We start from the raw sequence: 23871 nt of genomic DNA on the forward strand, positions 1-23871 counted from the left end.
GTTCTTCTACCAGCTTGCTGCTGACCTCAAGAGGACTTATTTGCTCTAGTCTCCACTGTCAACTGCCTTCCTTATCAAAGCATCTCCAACATGCAGGAGGAAGACATATATACCTCTCTTCAGTGGGATAACCCAACACCAAATCCTTGCCAGAAACACCTGTCATCCACCAAATGTTCAGGTAATCAATTCTGATTATTTAATCCAAGACATTGCAGTTATATTCTGTTTTCCAATTTTATTATGAGTTCAAGGTGTTTTTTCTAAAGTGAGATAATCCGTTTAAGAGTATTATTATATGATAGTCTAAGATATAAAAGAAAAAGGAAGAATGGGAGGAGAAGTATATAAAGAAAGGACTTGAAAAATACTTGATACTACCTTTTTTTCTTTCTAGAAAGGATGATGGATTCCTGGATTTGCACAATAAGTTAAATAAATCATATATTTTCACTATTTTAAAATTATTTAAATCAAATCCAATGCTTTTATAAAACACCCTAAATACATCTGATAAATATTAATAAATAAAAAGAGAAAAAGGCTGAAAAAGCGGTAAAATCTCATTGGCCTGGAGCTGTCAGCTATAGTGATCAATTCTGTCTTTGTTATTTAAATCTATATTAGTTTCCTATAGCTGCTTAACAATTATGATAAGCTTAGAGGCTTAAAAAATAACAGAAATTTATTATTTTACAATTCTGGAGTCAGAAGTCCGAAATGGATTTCACTGGGCCCAAAATAAAATACCGGCAGAGGTGCATTCCCCCAGGCAGCTCCAGTGGAGACTCCATTTCCTTGTCTTTTCTACCTTTCAGAGCTGTGTTCCTTGATTCCCTTGGCTCATGTCCCTTTCTCCATTTTCAAAGCCGGCAGAAAAGCATCTTCAAATCTCGTTTTGCTTCTATCCTCACATCACCTTCTTTCCTTTGAGTCCCTTTTATAAGGGCCAGATAATCCCATCCCAAAATCCTTAATTCAATTAAATCTGCAAAGTCTCTGACATGTAAGATAGTAGTCACAGGTTCCGGGAATGATGGACAGCCATTATTTATCTTACTACAATATCCAAAGATAAATCTGATTTATTTTTCTCTGATTAGTGTTAAAAATATAATTAATCACACATCTTTATTTTTTGAGTGGGAGAACTTTCTTACTCTCAAAAACTAAAGCTTGCTACCTGGCCTGTGATAACACCTAAAAGAATTTTTGGAAAAGAACATATATAACTAGTTAGTAAGATTGTGACATCATACATAAAGATAAGTAAAGTATAGTATTAAATGTTTAAGTTGGCATTTTTCTAAATCAAATGTGTTACAAGATATAATTTGAATGCTAAAGTCTAAGTCTTTTTTCCTCTTTCATTACAACTTTCAGGCCTCAACAATTCTCCAGTTAGAAATACTTAATGTTACATTTCTTCTTTTACTGGGTTTTGTTTTACCCTTCTCATCCCTTCCATCTACATTCTATAACTCAGTTTCACTATTCCTGTTCCATGTGTAGGAACATGGTGTCTTATGATGGTGATTTCATGTATTTTCTGCATGGGCTCATTTGCAACCTCCATTTTTTTGGGCATCAAATGTAAGTACAGAAAAAATATTGTGAAAACAATATATATATATACACATATATAATTGAATATATGTGTATATTATTATATATTAGGTTTTTAATTTATAAATGGATGGATAAATCAATCAAGAAATACCTGAATGCCTATAAACAACATAAAATAATGGTCTTCTGACTTAAATTATAGGACATTTATTTGATATAAATGACAATGTTGCTGATAATGCATGCCGCACAAATCAAATCCAATGCCATAAGTTCTTTTGGGAGAAATGATGAAAATAATAACTCACATTCTTTTTTCAATTCCTGAGTCATGTTAGCATGCCAAACTATGCATTTGGAAAATTGCAGAATATGCTTTTTTATTTTAATGCATATCTATTCCTAATTTGATTTAGAAATTATTCGACTTAAATTATTTAAAGATTGATTCTCTCAACATTAGGCAAGACGCAATTTAAAAAACTTAATGGAAACCTGAGAGCTTTACTGGGTCATATTTAACTGAATTTCTTTATTGCTTTCAATTCAAACTGGAGAGATGTTTTCATATCTGACAAATGAAAATTTTATATGAAAATAATAATTACAGAGCTACAGGTTTCAGGGAAAGGACTAAGAACTCTATTATATCTGCTAGAACAAAGAAACATGCCAAGAAAAACTGAAAGGAAGGTTATCATCTGGATGATTCTTTTTTTATACCTTAGAAAATCATTTTTCTATTTAAGAAGATGGCGAGATTTATGAGCTCTGAGAATGAATAAAAGAATGGTTCAAACTTGCTTCTGCCAAGTACAGCATGCTATATATTGATCACGTAATGCTGAGTTTTATTTCTGATGGTTCTAAGAGAAATGTCTTGAGGAAATACTTGGAGTTCAAGATATACATTCTTATCACACTGCTTTTTTAACAAATCCAAAAGTTTTGAACAGCAAGCAGCTTCATTTTAAATACTACACCAAATAACTAACTGCTAGTTCTAGATTGCCTAATAGCCAATAGGATCAACGTTATAAAAATCCTGTTTAATTTTTAATGAATGTTCCCTTTTAATAATGATCCATTTTAATAAATAATGAAAATCCAGTTCTCTTCATAAGAACTTGCTTAGTGTGGAAAATATCAATGCTTACATTTCAAATGCTCTTTTTTAAGAACAGTGATCCATGTCTGAACAAAAGAAACTAATGAAAACAGTACCTTTCTATAATTATAAATTATTTTTATATATCACTAAAAGTAAGTTTAATGTGTCTGACAATAGAAGGACTGATAATATCAATAATGCACGTTGATATAAAATAATACAATAGTAAGCAAATTTGACAACAGAAGGACTGATAAAATTAATCATGCTAAGTGGATATAAAACAGTACAATTGATAAAAAGAAATCTTTTTAGAACCATTATTATCGACCAAAATACGATTATACAGAGTTTCCATGAAAGAAGCAAATTAAAATCAGTCATTAATAGAAAAATCCAGTTTTATAAAATTTTTGTTTCATAAAAATTTGTAAAATATACAAATGTATATTTGTTTATCAACATAAAGTAGCAATAGATATGGACCAAAGAGGTTAATTGAGTGATGCGTTTTAAATGTAAGTAGAAGTAATTTATTGTGTTTTTTTTAACCATATTACTTTCACTAACTGCTTTTCTATTAAAATCAACTTTAAGTTGCAACATCTTTTTACAAAATCAGATTTACTTCATTTATAGTTATTGTTCTTTTTAATCCTGCAAATTCACCCATTAGACATAACACCTATACCAAATACTTTTATTTTCCTGGGCTTTAAAATATTTTGCCTTAAAGTCTCCAGGTAATTACATTCCTTAATCTGTATTCTCTCACTGTTACAAGCTGATTACATTCTAGTGTCAATAAAGGTGCAGTGCTTTGCTTCTTATTTAGGGAGAAACTCTTAACAGACAACCTCATTTCCCTTACTCTGGTTTTATTGCACTATTATGTAGTATAATTTCTTTGGCTAGTAGATAAGTGACCTCTAAAATGTATCTAATCTAAGAAAAGTTCATCAACATTTCAGTATTATGGCTCAAATGAAGTAAGAATATTATTTTTCAATGTCTAAACATCTCAGATTCTTAATAGGATAAAGTCAAAGAACATCTCCACTCTGGGTCGCCTCAATCACTTACTAAACAAAGGGTAAGTAACTCAAATAGCTAGCAGTGTAGGGTGCTTAAACCATAGAGGAACAGGCCATTAGCACCTGCTTTTTGCAGTCATGATTCTTGACTTTTGACTTTTCCTTCTTAGTAACAAGTCATGTTGATGAATGAAACAGATCAAAATTATGTAGTTAAGTTAAATGTTTCATTATGTAAATCTGTAGATGCAAATTGTTCTTCTTCCATACAAAATATGTTCTTTCTCTTCATGGCAGTTTTCTCTACTGGGAGAAAAGCCAAATTGTATCCAATTTTCCCTTTGAGTCAGAGCTAATTTAGTGTCCTGGGAACAACCTTAGTTAATATGCATTGCATTTACACTTTTAAAATAATCTTTTTAAAGTGATAACGTGAAAGTAGTGGACTTCGACTAGTGCAATTACAAAGTCAACACTTCTTGAACAGTTTTCTTTTGTGATCTTGGATACTGCCCTCTTGTGGTTAAAAAAAAGCATATCATTTTACAGTCCTGCCTATTTATTCTTTAAATTTCTATTTCTCTCTAAAAGGTCTGATGTTCACTCCTTAAAGTCTGGCTGACATACAGTTTTATTTTCTTTTTGAATCGTAATTGAAATCCTGATGCCTTTCTCTCTTCTTATATGACAACATATTTACTTAATAACTGCAACCTAACAATTATCAATATATCATTACCGCTTGATTTGAACCCAGTATTTGAGTTTGAATTCTATTAAACCACTTCTACATGTAAATGCAGCTGGCATAGCCCATTAGCCCTTATTATTTTCCAATAATATAATTCATATAGCTCTCTTCTTGCTCAAAACAAGAAATAGAAAACTAAGCATTAACTTGGAGCATTCCTTGTCCCTTTTAGATTTAAAATAACATGTTTCTCCTATTCAAACTATGCAGTAAGATAAAAATCTTATGACCATTTTTTAAAGTTCTTATTTATAAATTAGCATCTATATCCAAGTTCCAATTATGTTAATGTTATTTTGGCAACCACTAGAAAAGGATTTTAAAGAGATACACTCAAAAACACTATCATTAAATCAAAAAGAATTTTTTTTTTAATGTTTAAGTAACCTACTAGAAGTCAGGAAAAAGAAAACAGATGTGGGAAATGGAATGAACAGAAAACAAAAAAATAAAGAAGCAGACTTAAGGTCTAACATATCAATAGTGACATGAAATATAAATGAACTAAGTACAGGAACTTAAAAACAGAGTGGCAGAGTAGATTAGAAAAACATGACCAAACTATATGCTTTATACAAGAAAATTACTTAAGATAAAATAATATAGTCAAGTTGAAAGTAAAAGCTTAGAAAAAATTATTTCTCATGGGAAAATTAATCAAATATACATGATTTCAAAACTTATTAAATGGCTACATTAAACAAGACTGGGTGGTATTGGTGAAAGGATAGACACATATGTCAATAAAACAGAATAGAAAATTCAGAAGACCCACACAAACAGACCAATTAATTTTTGACATAGGTGCATAATCAATTCAATGGAGGAGGATAGTGTTTTCAACAATCATACAGTGCTTGAGAAATTGATCATTCATAGACTAAAAGACCTAAATCTAATACCTTATTCAAAAATTAACCAAAAGAGATTGCAGACTTAGATGTAAGATGTAAATCTATAAAACTGCAGTGTTCTAGGGCTGACTGCTGGAATCCTTGGTTCCTCCTGCCACATGGAAGAGTCTCCTGGTCTCTTACTTCTCTTTCAGTTCCCCTTTGAGCTTCCTGCTTTTGTGGCTTTTCTCCTTCTGTCTGAGTTTTATTCCACTTCTATAGGACTCTGTTAAGAGTAAGATTAAGACCCATCATGACTGAGGTGGCTCACACCTTAACTGAAGTAGCCTCATCAAAATGTTCTACATACAATGGTGTGATGGTTTGAAAGCTGTAGGTACCCCAGAAAAGGTCATGTTCTTTTAATCCATTCTTATGAGTGTATACTCCACTGGGTGGGACTTCGTGATTTGGTTATTTCAATTGAGATGTGACCCACTTAATTCAAGGTGGATTTCTATAATCTCAAGTGTAAAACTCTGTTTTGGTTTGTTAAAGTTGTCAGAATGCCATATACCAGTGATGGGATGGCTTTTAAAAGGGGAATTTATTAACTTGCAAGTTTACAGTTCTAAGGTCATGAAAATGTCCAGATTAAGGCACTAACAAGAGGTTATCATCACTCATGAAAGTCTGATACCATCGAGAACACCTCTGTCAGGAAGGCTGTGGCTAGCATCTGCTGGGGTCTCAGCTTGTGGACACATCTCTCAGCTGGGAAAGCACATAGAGACATCTGCTAGCTTTCTCTCTTCATTTCATAAGGCTTCCCCAGGGGTGTTTTCCTTCTGCATCTCCAAAGGTCTCTGGCTGTGTGGGCTCCATAGGCACCAAAGCATTTTCCAAAATGTTTCCCTCTTAAAGAACTCCAGTAAGCAACCTGCTTGAATGGGCAGAGACACACCTCCATGCAAACCATCTAATCAAAAGTTACCATCCACAAGGGTGGGTCATATCTCCATGGAAACAATAAAAAAGATCCCATCCAGCAATATTGAATGAGGATTAAATAACATAGCTTTTCTGGGGTACGGGACAGTTTCAAACCAGCACAAACTCTTTTACTAAAAGTGATGCAAAACAAAGATCTGTTCTGAGTGGAATAAATCACCATAAACAATCAAAAGGCGAACTGAGAAATAGCAACCGTAACTCACAGGATACTAAAAGCTTACTTTGCGAGTACATGTCAGTGTCAGATAAACTGAGATGGTAGCTAAAGACTCTCAGAGGAATCAAATGGCAGTGCTTACAAAACCATAGTGTATTCCAGAAAAGGGATACATTTAACTACAGTGTTAAGTGAAAATCGCATCATAGCTGAAAGGCTGTCACATAGTAAAGGGACTGGAAAGACAGCGTGAAGGCACTTTTTCCTTCTCTGGAAAGGAAAGATGGGGTAAGTGCCCCACCAGGACAAATTTTTTTCTTGGATCGGAAACCCCTGACACGTATACAGAATAGCTTGGTAACAAGGAGCCAAAAAATTGGAGTCTCAGCTGAGGTTTATAATTTTACTGGTCACATAGGCATATCCCAGCTAGGGGCAAATCATCAGTCTCATTGGTATCAATTAGCAATGCTGACAAATTGGTACAGTCTGTCCTGAAAGTGCTCAGATCCATGATTACAAAGCTGCTTTCAAAAGTTGTATGTTTTGGGTGGGCCACAGTGGCTCATCAGGCAGTTCTTGCCTGCCATGCCAGAGACCTGGGCTCGATTCCCGGTGCCTGCCCATGCAAATAAATAAATAAATAAATTTGTGTTTCAAGCCTCATCCAGGGGTCAGTACCATGGAGGAACGTTAGCAGGCTAATTCCAAACCCGCAGGATTTGACAGTCATAGCACAATAAGGAACTCATTTAAATCAATAAGGATAAATAGAAGCCTAGCTTAAAAAAATTACAAATAATATAATAATTTATTTCCTAGAAAAGTGTATAACTGTCTCTTACTTATATGTACATGAAGATGTTCAACCTCAATGGCAGAAAGAGAAATGCAAATTAAAATTACAATGACATAGCTTTGCAACAGAATATATGGAAGGTAATTTTGGAATATCTAACACAATTTAAATACACATAAACTTTGACCTAGTCACTTGTCTTACAAATATACTTACACGTGTGAGAAATTATGTGTGACCAAAGTTCTTTATTAGAGCATTTATTTTGGTAATATTAGAAGATTGGAGGGCGGTGTGATGGTGGCTCAGTGGCAAAATTCTTGCCTGCCATGCCCGAGACCCGGGTTCAATTCTCAGTCCCTGCCCATGCAAAAAAAAAAAAAGAGAGAGAGAGAGAAAAGATTGGAAATAGATTCGTAATGTAAGAGCAAGAAAACTTTATGCACTGATATGGAACTATAAGCAAAATACATTTTAGTGATAAAATAAGATAGAAATGTGAATAGAGGTTATTATTACCATTTGTGTAAGTGGGATGGAGGGCATTTTGTATTAGCTTGTTTGTAAAATTCAGAATATCTCTGGAAAAGAAATTGGGAAGCCTGGCTGGTTTCCAGGGAGTGGAACTTGGTAGATAAGGAAACCGAGGATTGGGCACCCAGGAGGCTTTTTGCTATGTATTCTTCGTAGCTTTTGATTTTGAAAAATGTAAATTTTAAACAGAAAGACCTAAAATAATGCAAATTCAAGTCACAAAACTAATCAGTAATTTGTAGTTGTCTTCAGTCTGTGTTGAAAGGTGTTTTTTTGAATAATATGCTACTATTTTATTAGAAATGATCATTACTCTTGGAAGTGTTCCAGGTATCCACTATTACAATGCAGCAGCAAGAAAAACTCATCCAACAAGAGCGAGCACTATTAAACTTTACACAATGGAAGACAAGCCATGACCTTCAGGAGAAATGTCTTCAAATCTTTATGCAAAATTTGTTTTCAGGTAATTGATGTAAAATCAGTTTCCACTGAACAGAAGCAAATGAATGCAACAATTCCTCATAAGAAACAGTGGCATACGCCTTTTGTTCTTTGTAAAGTCAAGATTTTGTAACAAAAGAGAGATAATGTGGATCAACTCTTCAGTTTGACCTTTTTCATATTTCCCAATAAACATGTGGAAAATACTGAGGTGTCAGAAATGGAGGAAGAAAGCATACCATCAAATGCCAAACTGAAATGAGTGTGTTTGGTAAATCAGAATTTTGAAAGAACAGTAACATTCTATGTTTTAATGGAATCGCTCCAGTATCTTTAATTCTGGCTCCAAATTTCTTGGTATGTCTAGTTTATATAGATTCAAGTTTAGATAAATCTTTAGACAGAAAATTCATTTTGAGAATTAGAGCAGTTAGCATGAAGTTGTAATGTAACACAGGATTCAGATATTTTTAAAAATGATTTAAAATTATTTCAGTTTTATCACTTTAATCTCTTGCAAGCATTTTAAACCTGAAATAATTTATTTCTACCTATTGTATAGTTTGCCAAGTATGGTATGATTGCTTATTTAGAATCTAATTATTCTTATAGATAAAATTTACAGAATTAACTTCCCTGTAGTGTATTCCATTTAAGTTATCTCTAATTATAGAGCTCAACAACTACCATAGCTCCTTCTGTTTGAAATTTAGTCAAGTAATTGTTTAAAGAATCTCTGGGTGCACAGCAATATATATATATAGAGAGAGGGCTATTGCAAGATGAGTTAAGCACAACAATAAGTCATTAGTGAATAGAGTCACACTATCCATTTTATAGATTGGCAAATCCAACCAGTCAACTACCATTGCTAACTCTATATATGCTATGACCTTACAATTTTCAGGATACTGAATAGTCAGCATAGATTCTATACAGGGGGCACTGAAGAGTAATATTAGAGAACTTGACATCTGGGCCATGGAAATGGCTAATGAATTATTTCTGACCTTAAAGTAAGCTTATCTCTAGAAACCAAATTTCCAGAAGTTTCAGCATCTTTCCCTCTATCAGAATGTACCAGAAACATTAGGTGATATTCTTGCTCTTTTGTCCCTCTTTCACACACTTTGAACAAGCTTCTTTCGTGAATAAATTCTTTCTTAAGATAGGCTCCAAAAACTGGTTAAACATTATTGCTTATTTCTTAATTATATCCTATTCCTCACCCTCATATTTTCAAATCACTTCTTAATTCACATTGTTTGTGTTCTCTATTACATATGAAGTGTTTTCCTGTTTAATTCTCAGAATTTGAACATCAACTTGAGGCTTCCAACACAACTCATTTATTGGTCCAGTACATTTCCAGCTAGATAGCACAGTAAGGTTAACACACTCGAAATAATGAGTGAGCAAATGAAGACTATAAATGATATAAACTCAAAGAAAGGAATGATGGCTAAAACTAAGATAAGCAGATCAATTTTATAGAAGAGAAAGGATTTACAGACATCTGCTAGCTTTCTCTCTTCCCCAGGGGTGTTTTCCTTCTGCATCTCAAAAGGTCTCTGGCTGTGTGGGCTCTGTTGGTACCGAAGGTCTTTCCAAAATGTTTCCCTCTTAAAGGACTCCAGTAACCAACCCCACTTTGAATTACTTAATTTTATCATAAACTAATCCTTGCTGCAGTTGAGAACGATTATGTAAATCTGACCATGTTCAGCTTCAGAGAAGTTGTAATTGATAAATGTTGCATCAAGTGAACAATTTGGAGTGTGCAGCTTCATTGGAGTGATGCAAGGGGTCGTTTTGAGGAGATATTTTCATAGTGACAGAATAAAGTAAAATGTTTATATTCATAGCCCATAACTGCAGCCCTTGTCCAGAAAACTGGATTCAGAATGGAGAAAGTTGTTACCATGTCTTTGACAACTGGAAAACTTGGTACACCAGTAAAGAGGAGTGTTGGAAGGAGGGTTCCAAGCTTCTACAAATAGACAGCAAAGAAGAAATGGTAAACTCTGTTTCTTGGCCTCTCATCATTCTGAAAATAACATGTTAAAAGTTTTTTTTTTAAAAAAAGCACTGATTCTCATAAGAAAAAAATCTTTAATATTCTTTATCAATATTATAATTGTTAAAGGATTCAATTCATAGCAGTATTAATTTGCATTACGTTTCCTTTTAATTGGAGAAACAAACCAGGATGCTTATATAGAAACAAAGGAGAAAATATTATTTCTACGTCCTTTTTTTAATTAAAGAAAAAGAGGGTGGGGAGGATAGAATAGCATCTTGTGCTATGCTAATTCCCTCCGAGATCTACATGCATTCTACTTTGTATATATTTTTAAATTATTTCTTTTGACACTTTAGGGAAGTATAATAATCTATAATAATTGTGTAATTATCAAGAAAAAACTGGGGCACAAAAAGTGAGATGTTGTCATGAAATGGATGTCTATAAAAATAAGGATTGTTAAATAAAAATGTTCAATTGACATTAAATCTACTTTATTTACTACCATTTAACAAAAGATCAATACATGTGTCCCTGAAACCATTTTCTACTTATAAATATGTGTGAAATAGAAAGCTTAGCTACACATTTATGACCTTATAAGAAATGTACAACTGTGTAACTGCTATAAACAGTAATTTGATGAAGTCAATTTCTGAAAGAACAAGGGAAAAGTTTGTTAAAAATATATAATAAACCAAGGCAGCTTGAATAAACTTAATACAATCATGCGTTCTCACTCATTTTTCTGTTCAAATTTGCTGACACAGTGGTATTGACTATAAATACACCTGGGTGTCAGAAATGTTTCTTTTAACAAAACATGCTTATTGTTAAGTTGCTCATGGAATCTCCTGAACTATTTTCCATATTGAAGCATGCTGGGAAAGAATAATCCATGTGGTTTATGGTGTCAAAGACATTTTTATTTCTCCTCAGAATGAGGGTTCATTATAACATTTATCTTTATCCACATATGCTGTCTGCCAGCCTGTGTATCTGTAAAACTATTTTAATACATGATGCCTATTTTTTTCCTACTCCTTACTGCCATCTGCAGACAAGAGTCTGCAAAATGCATGCCTTCATAAGGAGTTGAGTTTTCATGCCAGAAGTCCTCAAACCTCTTTCCTGGGCTCTAAGTCCCCCCAAAATTTATGTCTAGGCAAAATGTCACTTTTTGTAATTCACGGTAGAATTTTTGGTGCTTTTTTCTTTTTATTATCTCAGTATATGGTTCTGGTCTTGTTGCTTGTAGGATTTTATCACTGACACATTGAAGAAGACCAAAAGGGACAACGATTATTGGGTGGAACTGTCTCAGAATGGACTCAGTGGACAGAGGCTCTGGCAAGATGGCTCTTCCTCTTCTCCTGACCTGTAAGTCTCAGCTGAAATGTTACAAGAAAAACTGGAAATGAGGGAATTCAAAAGGCTTATGTTATTGCATACCCAGAATTCCTCCAAGATAGTCTATGATAATTCCAAAGGCTACTAAATGAATCAAAATCAGGGTAATCAAGAATAGCTTCATGGGGTGGTGTGACAGGGGGGCTCAGTGGCAGAATTCACACCGGCCATGCCAGAGAGCCGGGTTCGATTCCCAGTGCCTGCCCGTGCAAAACAGGAAAAGAAAGACAAGGAAGAATAGCTTCATGGATGCTCCTTCTTTGCCCCACATCTAACCATCATCTTCTAGAAAATTCACATCAAAATGTGAATGTGACTGAACACTGAATTAATGAAATAAAGTAGATTTCCTTTATATCAGTCCTTTATATCAGTCTCTTTCCCTAGGGAGTGCTAGGGAAAGAGATTATAGTAACTCTTAAGCAATTGCCATATAAGGCTTTTCTATTAGAAACACAGAGATTGGTGAACAGAATTAGTTGCCTCATTATTTCAAGAATTAACAGTCAGGAAAGGGACTTTAATTTAAAGCCTATCATTGTGTGTCTGTGTTTTGTATAAAACAAATGTACAAACAAAAAACTCTATTGTTCAAGAAAGAGGATGAGAACATCACCGGAGGGTGCCAAATTAAAACAAGACAAAACAAAATGCTAAACACCTCTTATGAGTTGCCCAGTTACATCATGGAACCCCCTTAACTAACCTCTGACAAATACTGGCTTCTTCTACAGGTGGTCAACTCAGAAGTCCCCGTCAACTGACAAAGTTTGCAGATACCTCAAAAACAAGTTGCTTTTTCCAGCTAATTGCAGTAGTTGGAAATACTTTATCTGTGAGAAGTATACTTTAAGATCCCCTGTCCAAAAATAAATTGTCCTCAAAATGATCTCTCTGTTCCAGTATTTGGAAGAGGTCATTGGAAAACCTGCCACAAAAAAAGCCAAAGAACAAATGCAGAAGTAAACTGTGCAGACTATAAAATTAGCTACCTGTAACTGAAAACCTTTTCCTTCCCCCTAGCAACCCCTGATATTTTTACTATCTCTACAGTTTTGCTTTTTACACAAGATCATATAGTTGGAATCAGACAGAACATGGCCCTTTCAAGCTGGCTTCTTTCATTTAGCAATATACATTTAAGTTTCCTCCATGTCTCTTTGTAGCAAGATAGCGCATTTCTTTGTAACACAGAATAATATTTCACTTTATAGGTGTATCACAGTTTGTTTATTCATTTACCTGTGAAAGGGCATCTTGGTTGCTTCCAGTTTGAGGCAATTATGAATAAAGATGTTATAAACATTCGTGTACAATTTTTTTCTGAACATAACATTTCAATTCCCTTATGTAAATAATCAGGAGTGCAATTGCTGGATCCCATACCTTCCATCTTAGACTTTGCACTTTTCAAAAAATTTGATCCCAAAGTGGAACATAGTGCTAAATGTAAAATGCAAAACTATATAAATCTTCTAGAAGATAGCACAGGAGAAAATCAAAGTTACCTTAGGTTTGACAATGACTTCTTAGATATAACCCCAAAAGCCTGCCCCTTGATAGAAAAATTCAGCAAATTGGACATAATTAAAATTAAAAACATCGGTTCTGTGAGGAACACTCTTAGGAGAATGAATTGACAAGTTACAGACTGGGAGAAAACATTTGCAAAATACATATCTAGCAAAGGACTTGTATTTGAACATACATATACACCAAGAACTCTTAAAATCCAATAAGAAGAAAACAAAAAACTCAGTTTTAAAAAAAGCGGAAACAAGAGTTGATCACATAACTTACCAAAAAAGATATACAAATGGCAGACAAGCATATTACAAGATGTTTAACATCATATATCATTAAAGATTTGCAAATTAAAACAACATTGAGATTACATCCCGATAGGAATGGCTAAAATCCATGACCCCAACAATGCCAAATGCTGATGAGGATGTAGAACAACAGGAATTCTCCTTTGTTGTTGGTGAGAATGCAAAATGGTACAGCCACTTTGAAAGACAGTTTGGCAGTTTTTTACAAAGTTAAGCATAGGCTTACCACTCCAGAAGTTTTCACTATGAGTAGACTTAATTGTGAGTAGTTGTCATCCAATGGACATTTACTACACACCCTCTCTGTGCCAAGCACTCTATTGGTCCTAGAGAGCAGAGATAAATTACCATATCTTCCCTTGTTAGCACCATATAATCAAAGGTAGAAGAATGTGAAATGCTACAATTGAGGTATGCACAAGAAACTATGAGAATTCAAAGAAGTATCCTCTAATATAGCCAGATGACTACTCTTTCCATCATCAATACATCAATGATTATAGATCAGTGTAAGAGTTTATTGCTGTAATGAAATACAACAAATAACCGTTCATTTAATGCATTAAATGATATGCCTAATTCCTGTTCACTGCAAGAAAATTAAACTAAAAGGAAAATTTAGGAGGAACTCTGGCCATTCAATGTAACCAGCAGGTGAACTGAAATGAAAAGCTACTCCACAATGATTAATCTAGTACTAAGAGAATCAAATCCTTAACTGTAGCCTGGCTGATTTCACGGAGTTTGTTCAATAGCAAAATGTTCCTTAGTGATTGACTGAGGAGAAAGCTGTTAATTCTGAAGTCCCCCTGACATAGTCATGTTGGCCTTTACCCAAAGAGCCAGAAAAACAGTATTTCATATCATCCTCCCATATTTATTTTGTTCCATTGGGAGAAGAAATTTGAATGATCTGGAAAGACTCGTTTTAAAGTAGAACCAGATACTTCTTTGTTGGGAGAGGCATTTTGGAATAACGGCCCCAATCATCATAATTATGCCAATTACAATCATTTCATGGCAAAAAAGATGCAGTGAGGCATTGAATAAGCACAGCAAGGATTTTCTTCTTTCCAGAAATCCATATTATTTTCCAACTTTTCTTCATCAGTTTTTCTCAAAATACATGAGTTCATTTAAGATTCATGTTACAAAAGGTGACTTTGTGGGCCCCATTCCAGAAGCTTTTGGAATGCTAACGAGGACACTAAATTTTTAAGGAGCATAATAGGAGTTTCTTAGACACAATTAAGGTCAATTAGCTGGCCCAGATCAATGGTTTGCAAAATTGTAAAATATCCTTTGAATATTTTCACCAAAATGAAGCTTCCGCCTAAGTCCATTTAAAAGGTAAATCATAGAAATGTGAAATTTCATAGGCTGAAAAGAGCTGGAAGTTCCAGGCAGAGCAGCTAACCCTGAGGAGACCCTGCATATACATGCTCTGACTCTGACTGATGCTTGATCACCAACAGAAAGTCCATTTGGGAAACCTAATCAAACACTGATTCTTTTTCCTCATTCCTTGGGGGGTCATCATGGTAGTAGTACGGGGTCCAAATCTCAGCTACGTGCACCGTGAGTTTGGTGGGTTAATCCCCCTCTACCTCAGTTTCATCATTGTAAAATAAAAACAGGTTAAAAACTTAAAACACTGTTTGAGAATTAAGTCAATTATTATATATAAACTGCTGAGAGCAGTGTCTTGCACGGACCGAGCACTATACCAGTGCTTGCTGCTTTTGTCTGGAGTAAGGCACCAGTGCTCACTAGGTATCAATCTCATGTGTGCACTCCAGGTGAAAATGACCCCTTTTCCTGCTCATGTTACAGGGATATTGAGACGACAACATTTAAATGGAAAATCTGTGTAACTCTTTGGAGAGAATATCTGTTTTGAAGTTAAGGAATTCTCTTTAAATAAATTTGTAATCTACAGACAATTTCTGTCCTATGTCTGTAGGCTCCTTGAAGCATAGACTCTCTTGTTTCCAAGAAGTGCTGTATAAAAAAAAGTACTTTCTCATCTTCAGGAAGGAAAATATCCCCGTTATTATAGGTCACTTTTCTAACACTTACCATCCCTAGAATGACTTCTTACCACAGAGGAGGACTTCAATGAACAGTTGCTAACTGAATATAATTGTATTTAATCCCTATGTCGCACAGGTAGTAGCTGAGATATTAGAGCCTTGTTTTCCATCCTTGCAATAAAGTCGCCGCTTAAATAAATCAAGCAAAATAAAAGCTAATTCACAAAGACAGTGTAAATCATTTAAAAGAATCTAGAGGGGGGGTTGTAAAAGGCCACCTACCTCTGAGAGGTATCCTTTAAGGACCGGGAAAGCATGGTTTTATGTTTGATTTGTATTTAATCTTCTCCTGGAGTTTAAATGGTCGGAGCCACAAGTTTTTGCTGAAACTGGAAAAAGAAAACAGCAAAGAAGACAGTATAAATTGTCTTCTGTGCTTGGTTTCCACAGCTGGCAGGTGGCACTTGAATGTAATAACCTGAGCTAGCTTTTGAATATAGTAAACCTGGACTAGACGAGAAACAGTAGCCATTTTGGTAGTAAAGAACGCTTGTCTTCAAGATTCTTCATAGCACTGTATTTGAACTATGTTTAGAAGAAAGATAGGGAGCATTTATAATTCTTCCTAGTAAAAGCACAATGAAGCAAAAGGCAAACATCCTTCAGCTGATGTCGTGCCCCTCAGTATATGATGCAGTATTTACAAGTCAGAATTTTATCTGCAGCCCAGCTGGCTTAAGCTTCTACAAATTTCCTCAGTGGAAATACTGCTTTTCAAACAGATGTTATGGGTGGGAGATTTTTAACTGCATATTGCTTTTGGCCTTGCATACCAAAACCTTTTTTCAAGGTAGTGGTAAATTTTGTTATCTGATGTGGTTGAAGTATTTTAAACGTGTAAAAGAAAAAAATGTATCAGAATAATGAGAGAATATGAATAGTAAATATTTTCAGCTTCTATAAATCCATTCACATAACGAACTTTGTAAAAAGAAGTCAAGGACACCTTAAGTCATATTGCATTCCTTTTGTGTTCAACAAAACTTACAAGAATTCCTTTAAAGAGCATTTAACTCTCAAACATCAGGCCAGCCCTCAAATAACCAACTTGACTCTTGTCCTCAGTTCATAATATGCTCATATTCCCAAAGTAAAAGTTCTCAAACACCCTTCTCACACTTCCTGCTATTACAGGGTTCAAGATCTGTTTCCTGATGATAAATCCTGAGAGTTGGTTCAATATCCTCAGGAAAAGAAATAGCTCGTTGTGTCCCCTGGGGAACTCAGCTGTACCAAGAAAGGCCAAGCTCCTCGACTGGAGGACTGTTATTTCTTCAGAATTACCTGCTAAACATATAAGCCTAGAAGAGAAAAATTTCTCATCCTATCACACTAACTCATGTGGTGCTGCCCTGAGTCTCAACTGAGAATTGCTCTCAGTAAATTGAATTTCTAAGTTCATTTTATGATTATTTAGTACTCTTATAACAACAACAATGAAATATTTGTGGGATGATACTCCTTTTATGTTCCTTTGAAATATTTGCTTATATTGTGATCGATATTGTGGTTATACAGATGAGGAAATGGAAGGCAAAGATGGGGGGAAATAACTCAAGAATGACAAATGTGTCAAATAAATGCTACTTTTTCCTTCTTCACCATTTAAAGACCTTCCCTAGATCTGAAGAGAGAATGCTATTCAGCGCTTACTCTCCAGGCAGCTGAATTCTTCCAAGCAGTTGACATTTGAAGGGATACTTGTCATCCACCCCTGAATTAGCCTGCTATTACATAGCATGCCAGAGGCCAAACTTAAATGAGTGCTAAATTCTTATTTTACAACATAGTCCCCAAGCCATTTGACTTTCCCATATTAATCATATTTTCTTTCTGCATGCAGCGAGGCTTAAGTAACAATTTCTTATAAAAGGTTTAAGCCTCATTTCTTGTCACATGCCTATTATATTAACCACATTCATTGAATAGCTTCACTCATCTTAGAAAATATCTTGTAATATTATAGTTCCCCAATACAGGTGCCACTATACAATTTGCTCATGAGCACAGGTCTCTAAAGAAGGTGGCTTATGTATGTTTGTGCTCCCCTACATTTGAAAATGAATCACTGTCTTAATATTTCTTATATCTCATTTTGCATTATAAACTATGAAAATGATTCTACATTTATCTCATTTCCACTAATGGAAACACTTTGAAGAAATTATAAATATTTCCACTTTATGCTAAATGAAATTAGCTCAGTTGGGTAAAATGATTTGACCAGTAAGTAAATCAGAGAGGTTTAAATTCCCATTTACTGACAACAAATGCAGTTCTCTTTGCACTGCACAACAAATCAACAAAAGATTTGTTCAACCTGAAGAAATTTTCAAGGTAACCAATAGAAAATTGTAAGGAAAGTTCTCAAGGGAGAAACCTGTAGATAGCTATTGATGTATGATCCAGGTCTATGAAAATGAACACAAACGTATTCTCTTTATCCTATTTATGCTGTCATTGCACCATGAGATAGATGTTTACTGAAAATAAATCTTAAGCTCCCCAATTTCCACTGCTGAAAAATAAAGACTTCTGAGAGACGATCCTTTCTAGTGCTATACTCCTAAAATTGATTTATCTATGCATCCCTGAGCACAGTGGTTCTGATAGTGCCATTTGCAATGACCTGTCATGTTCATGCATATCATCTTCCTGAGGAAGAAGTGCCTAGTCAAGAAGCTGGCTATCCAGATGGCAAAGTCTCTCTGTCACAATCCCTGAGACTGGAAGTAATTTTCCCCCTTGCAGCTCAATTTTTTCATCTTAGTCATGTGTTGAGGTCATTAGCTTGCCTCAAAAGATCTCATTTAAGTACAGTGTTAAGACCATTCTCTTGAAGACAACACATCTTCATGTCAGAGAAGTTCTTATTTTCCCCAAATAATCAAATAAATCAGAACTCTTGTAGAGTCCCCACAAACTCTCAGAAAGGTGCAAAGAAGCAAAATATTAATTGCTACCAAATTCTGAAGACTATGTCTACACTGACGTTTCTACCAAATTGCAAACCATTCTCAAATCACACATGCTTTGCATTATATTTATTTATTATTATCAAATATTTAGTACCTGAAAGGCATAAACATGAATCAAATAGAAGAAAGGAGGAACTTGAAACGAACTACTACAGGTGTAGGTAACAGATGCCTTTTATTCTGGTCTTCAATCTCTCTGAAGGGAACATAGGTGAGTTGTTCTGATATAGAACTAAATTGAGAATATTTATTTCCTGGGGCAACTTCCTAGAGAAAGGAGGTAAGTGTTGGAGTCTTAAATGAACTTGAGGAGGTATGTTAAGATTCTAATAAAGGGAGATATCCCAACTGGGAAGCAAGCCGTGAACGTCGCATAGAGTGAATGTGAAGGGAAAAGTATGGACTGAAACAAAAAAATGAAAAGAATTAGTTGTGTACTTAATAGACTCATAGACTACTTGACTATTGGGGAAAATGATGTTACTTCACATTTGTTTACTTCAGGAAAGTCCTCATTTCTCCATATATTAAGGAAGATATGAAACAGGGAGATGATTTAGATGCTGAGGAAGAAGACATTAAGGAAGTTTGCTTTGTCATGGTGGTATATTGCAACTTTATGGGTTTCTGGGGCTTGCTTGGAGGCACAGAAGAAGAGCTTCTTCAAAACTGGTAAATACGTGCATGAACCCAGGCTCAGGCAGTTGGTAATCTTGAACAGGAAACAGGGCAACCAACCTTAGTCAGAGAGATCAACTTTTCTGTTTGTTTTCCACTTCTCAATGTCTCAATATCTCTTGGCTCAACCCTTTTGTTGGCAGTTGTAGCTTTGATTGCCTCCACGTATTGGCTGCAGGGTGCTAATGGAACCATCCCGGGCTCACCATCGCTGTCACCTTTTCACATACACCGCCTTAGCTCTCTGCAGTCCTTTGAGAAAGGCTTCCCATTGAGGATGATCACACAGTCCCTGGTCCTTTGGCTGGTGAAGTCTACCACAATCCCAAATCTTAAAAAGGAGAACAGTTCATTTAATCACAAAGTATTTTTTAAAATACCCAGAAGTAAAAAGGAGTCTACCAAGGGTAATATTATTACAGAATAGATACCCAGAAGGATTTTACTGCAAAATAGGATCTCAAAATGATTTCTTTTCAGCACCCCCCTTCTTCCCTCCCTTCCTTTCTCCCTCTCTTCTCTTTCCCCTCTCCTTCTATTAATGAGATATCTCCCATTCAAGGTGAATCCCAGACCCCTCATTATGTTCTTACTGACTTCAGGTCCAAAAATACACAGTTCTGAAAACAGCCAGAGCATCATTCCTGATATTTACTAATTTTCTGTGTATCTGTCTCCCTCACTGGTTTATAAGACACCAAGAACAAACACCATATTTTATACATCTCCTACTAAACATTTTCTCATAAAATGTTCTGAAGGTTTACAGGTCAGAGGATTAGGGGGCTCCATTTATCCACAGCCAAGTCATGCTACTACCACTGCGGAATAGCCCTGTCCAATAAGAGTAGAAAAACTCAGAGTAACTCTCAGGCATGGCAAACTCCTGTGAAAGGCATGCAAGAAAACCTTTAGCTTTAGAGATGTTAAAACTTAACTATACAAAAATGTGTAGGGCTGGCCAGCTCTTTGTCTATGAGAATAAACGCATGGACCCTGCCACCAATGTCAAATTCACTTATATACACTTAAAAGAAAATGTGTCCGTGCTGAGGTCAGTTAGAAATGTGTCCAAGTTAAAGTACTTATTTTGTCGTAGTAAGCACGGAATATATACTGATATTCTGAAACCAAAAATCACAGAAACCAATATTTATAGATGATCTCTTATTTTCAAGGCACAAGATTAAACCCTAAGAATGATTTTAAAAATGAGGGAGGTAGATTTACAAGGAGATGTGGAGTGAAAGTTGAAGAATATGGCAGGGAAAATGTAGGAATAAGGAGGTGACTTTATCTGAGAAAAGAGAAAAAGGAAAAATTGGGGAGGATGATTAATATCTCAGAAAAATCTAAAAATATTTCATATATATGTACATATATATACATATATCTATCTCTACCTATATTTGTATGTGTGTATATATATATTTATTTACATGTATTGTATAGTCATATACATAATTCCTTTTCTAATACCCATATTGCAGATTTGAAGCTGTTAGTATTCCCTTCCATGTAATCTCACTTCAACCACCTAAAATCTTTAACATAAAATTATCTAACGTTATTATAAGTAACCATTTGTGCATCTTTTCTTTCCACCATACTATGTGCTGTTTAAGGACATGCATTTAGTTGTATTCATTTTTGTGTCCTCAGTCCCTCAAATAATGAATGACACATTAACTCAATGAGATAATTGGGAATATAAATGAAATTCTTACTAAACAATAGTAATAGAATGGGCATGTCCAAAGAACTGTAGTTGAAACTGTTTCCAATTCAAGGGCTCTTCAAATTAAAAGCATAAAAATAAAGCATGAAAATGATTATTCAAATATATACAAAGATATGAAGTGCATGAGTAAAAATAACCCTATGGCCTTCACAATCAAATTTCTTACCTCTGTATGTAGTAAAGTTAATTTATACAGCTGAGTCCTCAGCATGTGATGGAGGCAGAGGAAACAAAGAGAATAAGAAAAATTAAGAGGATTTGTAACAGGGCATATTGTCTTAGGCAGAGAAATTGCCTCCTTTCATTGTTAAATGAAGCCATCAGGAGAGGGGGAAATAGATGATTTTAGTAGATGAGAGACGGTGCAGAAGTTCATTCATCACAGTGGATAGAAATTAAGCTGTACATAAAAGGGATTAGAGTCTGCATAATGAGATAGGCATTAAATTCAATTAAATAACTTATCATTGATGACCTATTCTGTGTCAGGCCCTCTGTTAAGTTTAGGGATACAATGATAAGTAATTGTTGTACTGCTTGAGGAATTAAATACAAACGCAATAATCAGTATGATTTTAATAGTTATAAAATTCAGTATAAGATAAATATTTCTCACATATATACATATGCATTAACTTACTCAATATTTGTCAATTTATAGTTTCTTTCATGTATTTGCCTTGACCCATCTTGGCTAAACGTCTAGGTATATGTTTGGAACTTATGGTATAGCTCAATTAAATATAATATTTTCACTTAAAGACTTGGTCATTTCTACAATAGAAAAGCCTGAAGTACTGTTTTCTTCTTTCTGACCTGGTATCCATATAGGTGCCTTCTTACTCAAACTAAAAGGTAAGAAATTAAGACACCTTTTGTATGATCCCTGACTGATGGGGAGTTTGAAGAGATATTTCTCATATATTTAAGAGTATCTGTGGAAAAGAGAATTCCTTTCAAGATGCTTCAGGGGATCATTCAAAATAATGAGAATAAGATTTAGGCCTTAACTGAAATAAGTGGGGGAATCTGAGGACTAATATCCTTGAATTCTTAGAATCTTCTTACCTAGCTCTTCTAAAGGCTTATAAATGAGAATCCTCAAATAATGGCAAAGCCTCAGAATCTTACCAGCACTTCTAGTGTATTTATCTTCAGCATGGTAGAGTTCTCAGCAATGCAGAAATACTCACAACCCTGCCAACTTTTGCTCTCTTTATAGAATTGATAGCATTTGTTCCCATGCCACTTCCATTTTTCTGGGCAAAAGGCTGCATCTGTGTTATTAGAAAGAAACCACATTTAATAAGTTCTTCATTACCTGAATCTGCAGCTTTGTTTTTCTTGAAATTAGATAGTACTTTGATGACTGAAGAAATAATTGATACCCTTTCTCTTTACTATTTAATTGCCCAGTCAATGACAACTACAAATACTTTCTACTATATGCCAAGAAATGTAATTGGTGGTGAATGTAAAAGTAGAAGGTAAAACTGATTTGCCAGCTGCTTACATGGGGTTTGAGTTCCAATAATGAATGATAGGAATTTACTTGACCCTTGCTTAGGTAATTTAGCCTACAGGATATTCCGTTCCACAAACAGATTTTTATATATTCATGTGCTCACCATGCACTGCATTTAAGAACAAGTGAAGTCTCTATATTTTATTTTTTTGTAAAACCTTCTTATAGAATAGTAAAAAGGGTTTTAAAAGATACAATATGGACCAACATGGTATGGGCCCTTTTCCTACTCTAAGCACAAAATAAAATTTTAGAAAAAAATTAAATACTGAGCAAAGCTTGAAATTATAATGATAAATATCTCTGTGTCACAAGCTGAAATGAACATTAAGGCCAAAGAAATAAATTCGCAGACTGAGAATGAGATAGACCACATATGTTGTGGTTTCAAATGCAGGAATTAAGTCCTGAGAACCACAGTTTTAACACCCCTGTGGGGACATGGCCTTAGACCTTTCAGAGTTAGAAAACTATAACTGAGTCCCTTGTGACTATGTGGGTGGAAACTTTAATGGTAATGAAATTCATAATGATTTCTTTATTTTAAAAATAGAAGTGTTAAAAAACTAGCGTTAAAATCTGAGTGATCAATGCACAGATGAGTGTTATACTGATGCTTATATTTTGATATATTGGAAATATTTAATAATGCCAAAAAAGTTTAAATGAGTGAATAATTTAGGAGATTCATCTTTGTCATGACATGAGACTCCCACATTGCTATGGGGTTCACTAGCTTTTGAATTCTCTCAGACATTGCACCAGAGCTTGCCCCAGAATTCTGCCACAAGTAAAACAATGAACCTGGATAGATTTACGGACTAATGAAAGAAGTTTTAGACTTCCTGCAACTTCCTGATCAAGAGTGGGAACAATGTTTATAAACCTAAGAGGACTGCTGTAAGGAATAAATAAGGTAAAGTATAAAGAGTATAATTAGCATGGTGACGTACACATATATAAAGCATTCAATAAATGCTAGCTTCTGATTTGATTGATGCTGTTAACTTAGATGGACTGGCAATACCTGCTTGGAGTTCTTTACTGAAAAGGATTATAGTGCTGCTTCTAAACTGAGCAGGAAGAGGAATCTTTCTTCTTTAGTAATGTCTGCTATGATTTCAGTAGATAGATATGAACCTTGCCACTGAACTCTTAGTGCAGTACATTGATGAATACCTTACTTTCATTTCCAATTATAATGTTTTCTTAAATACCCGTAATTTTCACAACGAACAAGTGATTATCTGGATGCTCATGTAAAAATAAAGTTCCAGATTTATAAAGGGATTGATGGAAACTGAAATTTTCAGTGAGTGTATAGGGGAAGCAAAAGAACAAATAG

General features: G+C 34.7%; 2 protein-coding genes across 2 annotated transcripts in view; one reads left to right on the forward strand and one right to left on the reverse strand.

Moving 5' to 3' along the window:
- Window positions 1-13052, forward strand: CLEC9A (C-type lectin domain containing 9A). The gene is made up of 6 exons (XM_077170013.1): window positions 1-181; window positions 1513-1593; window positions 8125-8268; window positions 10112-10263; window positions 11528-11649; window positions 12414-13052. The coding sequence occupies exons 1-6, from the start codon at window positions 91-93 to the stop codon at window positions 12550-12552; spliced, it is 729 nt and encodes a 242-aa protein (XP_077026128.1). The 5' UTR covers window positions 1-90; the 3' UTR covers window positions 12553-13052.
- Window positions 4872-23871, reverse strand: part of CLEC1A (C-type lectin domain family 1 member A) — a 23296-nt gene continuing 4296 nt past the window's right edge. The window contains exons 2-6 of the mRNA XM_077170014.1: window positions 22133-22278; window positions 19321-19591; window positions 12386-15933; window positions 7485-7628; window positions 4872-5584 (exon numbers count right to left, since the gene is read on the reverse strand). Coding sequence (XP_077026129.1) covers window positions 19475-19591; window positions 22133-22278 — 263 coding nt within the window. The 3' untranslated portion in view covers window positions 4872-5584; window positions 7485-7628; window positions 12386-15933; window positions 19321-19474. The remainder of the gene's footprint in view (window positions 5585-7484; window positions 7629-12385; window positions 15934-19320; window positions 19592-22132; window positions 22279-23871) is intronic.

Source organism: Tamandua tetradactyla, chromosome 7 (genome assembly GCF_023851605.1).
Source record: "Tamandua tetradactyla isolate mTamTet1 chromosome 7, mTamTet1.pri, whole genome shotgun sequence".
NCBI lineage: Eukaryota > Metazoa > Chordata > Mammalia > Pilosa > Myrmecophagidae > Tamandua > Tamandua tetradactyla.

What these genes read in the sequence shown, in the direction of transcription:
- CLEC9A (XM_077170013.1), top strand. Translation starts at nt 91, where the DNA reads ATGCAGGAGGAAGACATATATACCTCTCTTCAGTGGGATAACCCAACA. An exon ending in GTCATCCACCAAATGTTCAG is followed by an intron (nt 182 to 1,512) that starts GTAATCAATTCT and finishes TTCCATGTGTAG; the next exon opens with GAACATGGTGTCTTATGATG. An exon ending in TATGCAAAATTTGTTTTCAG is followed by an intron (nt 8,269 to 10,111) that starts GTAATTGATGTA and finishes TTATATTCATAG; the next exon opens with CCCATAACTGCAGCCCTTGT.